The sequence below is a fragment of the Salvia splendens genome, chromosome 11 (assembly GCF_004379255.2).
Source record: "Salvia splendens isolate huo1 chromosome 11, SspV2, whole genome shotgun sequence".
Taxonomy (NCBI): Eukaryota; Viridiplantae; Streptophyta; class Magnoliopsida; order Lamiales; family Lamiaceae; genus Salvia; species Salvia splendens.
Window position 1 is genome coordinate 13,007,859 of NC_056042.1, and position 3,655 is coordinate 13,011,513.

The following is a 3,655-nucleotide window of genomic DNA, read 5'->3' on the forward strand; positions in this document are numbered from 1 at the left end:
TTTAAATATTTTATGTATAAATTTTTTTTTTCATAGCGGTATTATGGTATACCGCAATAACGGTAAGATAATGGTATAAAAAATTAATTGTACCTAATTTTTCGGTATATCGCCGGTATACTGAAAATTTGGTGTGATATATGTATGATATTTTGTCATACCAAAAATTCGATATGGCATCGGCTTGATATATGTCATACCGCAATTTCGTTACGATATACGGTATGACATTCTCGATACAGTGTTCCGTATCAATCCATCTCTAATTTGAACCTATTTAGACCATTACCGCTATACACCGAATCTCATTTTAGATACAGAAAATTTCTCTAATTGGATGACAAAGCCATATCCATTTTTATATCTTTAGAGCATCCACAACAGTGGACGAGCCGACGGACTAGCGACCGGCGAGCCGCTCGTCCGTCGCGCTCGTCCACTATTGTGACTGGCGAGCGGACGATCCAGACGGACGACCTCTCGTCCGTCCGCTATTGTGGGTCCTCGACGGACGAGCCGACGGACGAGAGCATTGTTTTATTTTTTACTTTTTTTTATTTCAACTCTATCTATCAGGCTCGTCGCACTTCATTTCATTTGCACTTCATATCATGCACAGCGAGACCCGTTCTGCTAGCGGCAAACTATACAGATTCTAAGCATAATAACATGTACTTTCTTTAAATTGTTGTTTTTTTTGTATTGTCCTAGTGCTTGTCCGCTATTGTGCAGTGGAATGTTCTAGTGATGTGGCGGTGCAGTAGGATGTCTCAGTGACGTGACAGAAGATGTTTTTGGGATGATTTAGTGCTTATCCGTCGGGACATCCGTCGTATCGCGGATGCTCTTAAATATGTTGTTTTTATGGTGTTTAGTGTAGCTACTCCAAAAATTTAGAAGTATAAATGGTTGAATCCAATTTATAAATGTCAATTGAATTCCAAAATTTTCAACTAAACATCTCCTACTCTCCTTTTTTCAAATCACACCCTAATTTGACAAAGACAAGAAGAACATGGAAGGGAGCCCACATCTAAATCAAGTTCCAAGTGAACCTGCTGTGAAGCGTTTCAGGATTCTTTGGCGTGTTTTTCTGCTTTTCAACTTCGGTCTTGGCGGTGAGTATCCGATTTCCTTCTATTCGCAATCGTTACACTCTACAAGTTCCATTAGGAAAACTCTCGACTTTTTTCTTGCCATTTTTAGTTTAATCAGCGATGATGTGCTGTGATTGTGGATATGTAACTTGAAATTTTAGCACCTTATGTTTCTATATCGGAACTATGATTTCAGATTGGGGTGATGTATAAATTGAGAGTTTCAGAAGAAAATTACAGTTTTGGTAGATTAATCTGGTTCTTAGTTTTGAAGAAAATCATGATTCAAATCTTGGGTAAACTGCTAAATCAAAGTAATTTTATGACATTTTGCTGAATCAAATGCATTAGCATTGATGAACCTTAACTCATCTTTCAATGTATGGATGCATAGCTTTGCCTATCTTGGTGGGTTTGTACAAATATCAGTCAACAAGAGATTTAGATAGTTTTCCTTTTGGAGTGGCTGATCAACTTGTGCGAGTTCTATTGCCTGTATACACTGGCTTCACATAAACGAATCAAGAACGAGTAATTTTGTGATTTTCCATTTTGTGAAATTGAGTTCACTTTTGTAACTTCCATTGGGCATTTGTCTCGATGAAGAATTCAATTTGAATGGTACCTTTGGCCTGATGGCCTCATGATTATTGATTCATGAACTAGTGGAGCTGTGATGGTTGAAATATAGTACTCAATATTAAGGATACACAAGATATAAGCAACTGCTATGGGAGGGGAGATTGCTAATTTCATGCGTGTGTTAGTAATTGTTATACTTTGCTTCCGCTGTATTGTTAAGAAAAGGGGTGTGTCATGATTTTTTCTCAACCTTACAGAAATACGAGTTTATAGGACCTGGAGTATTGATAGCTTAGGATATGGTTGTTAACGAGTTATTATGGTAACTATTGGGGGCAAGCAATCATGTTGGTCTAGAGCTCCTAGTATCACCAGATATGGGGTTGTGCGTCATTATAATATAATAATTCTGATGGCCATAAAAAAAACTATAGTCAGTCTTGAGTCAACTATGTTTGCATCCTAGAGAGTTATGCTGTTGGATAATGGAGTTGGGCCTTTCTTCTTGTCAGCAAAGGAGTATGTTTTCTGTTACTGAAAGTAGATAGTACTATCTTATGCTTGCATTGTAAATGATTATGTTTAGCAGTTTTTGACCGGGGAGGGTGAGAGGATATCTGAATAGCATGTTGCCAAGCCTTTGTGGCCTATGAATGTTCTGGAATCGAGATAAGAATTAAGGTTAATGATTATGCTTGCATTGTTTTGTTGGCAGCAGCATCAATTCCCAGAGTTAGTGAAAAACAAATTGGTGATGTTTCCGGAATTTCAGATGTTAAAGAATGCCTGGAAGATCACCTTGTTTTACGAAGGAGACTCCGTGGCATGAAGGAAATGACCCCACAAAAAACAAAATGACTAACAGTGTGGTTGGAAATAGTTAGATGATTAAATAAAATGACACTTGACCATTACTCTGACTAACTGGCTTGTTTTGCTTGTCGACTGCCACTGACTCCTCTTGTCAGTCAGGTTGTTTTCTTGCAAGTTCCATTTTGTGACCTTTTTGTTAGAGAGAGATGGAGAAAGACCAACTTGTTCTCGTGTCTTCGTGCTCTCGATTTTGCACTTATACGAAGCCCTTGATGCTCAGAGGGATCTGATATTTATTCGTATTTGTATTTGCAGGGTACATGTTTGCACAGGGTGGTAAGAAAGAAAGAGCGGAGAAAAAAGCCATAGAAGAGCCTCCTCCTGCCCCTCTGACCACAGTGTCTGCCCCTGCCCAAGAAGAGCCCATAATCGTCACTCCTCATGTCGAAAGGCCCGTGCCTGTGCGGCCACCGGTTCCCGAGGATCAGCAACGTGAGATCTTCAAGTGGATATTGGAAGAGAAACGAAAGGTTAAACCTCAAAATCGACAAGAGAAGAAACGTATTGATGAAGAGAAAGCTATTCTTAAAGAGTTCATCCGATCAGAGACGGTCCCAAAGATTTGATGTCCAGTGACTAACTTCTTGTGCTTGCTGTTTGTCATTAGATAGACTCTGTAATTTTGTGAGCATTCAAGACATCTTCACCATTTGACTTGTAAGAAAATCACAATTTTATCGACCTGAAAATTGTTTATTCTTTTGTTAATTGAATGTGTATCAATTTAATTTCTTGCTTGCTTTGCCACCATATTTTTTATTACCATTAAAATTTTTGTTTAATTTATTTTCATAATATTAGGAGTTATAGTTGGATCTAGTTATTTAAGATCACATTTGGGGCAACTAAATTATATTCATTTTGTTTAAATAATGCGTACTTTCATGTGAGTTCGGGTAAAAAAATGATAATTTGTCACAAAATTCAAGTTGCAATCATCGTAAATCAACCACAACCACAACCTCAACAAATATTACTTTGGTCGAGTGCTTTATATTGTGTGAGAATTACCACATTAGTGTAATACTACCTCTGTCCCATTCAAAATCCAACGTTTTTCTTTTTAGGTTGTCTCAATAAAAATAAAACGTTTCCTAAATAGA

The 3,655-nt window shown here is 37.6% G+C and overlaps 1 protein-coding gene across 3 annotated transcripts; it reads left to right on the forward strand.

The window, feature by feature from the left end:
• Nucleotides 1–924: 924 nt before the first annotated feature.
• Nucleotides 925–3,260, forward strand: LOC121753529. Of its 3 annotated transcripts, none has more exons than XM_042148728.1 (2): nt 925–1,118; nt 2,808–3,260. In XM_042148728.1, the coding sequence occupies exons 1-2, from the start codon at nt 1,016–1,018 to the stop codon at nt 3,116–3,118; spliced, it is 414 nt and encodes a 137-aa protein (XP_042004662.1). In that variant the 5' UTR covers nt 925–1,015; the 3' UTR covers nt 3,119–3,260. The 3 variants fall into 3 exon arrangements, 1 of the variants encoding a protein (XP_042004662.1); XR_006040458.1 differs by having other exon boundaries at nt 980–1,118; nt 2,395–2,809; XR_006040457.1 differs by having other exon boundaries at nt 983–1,118; nt 2,398–2,809.
• The last annotated feature ends 395 nt before the right edge of the window (nt 3,261–3,655 follow it).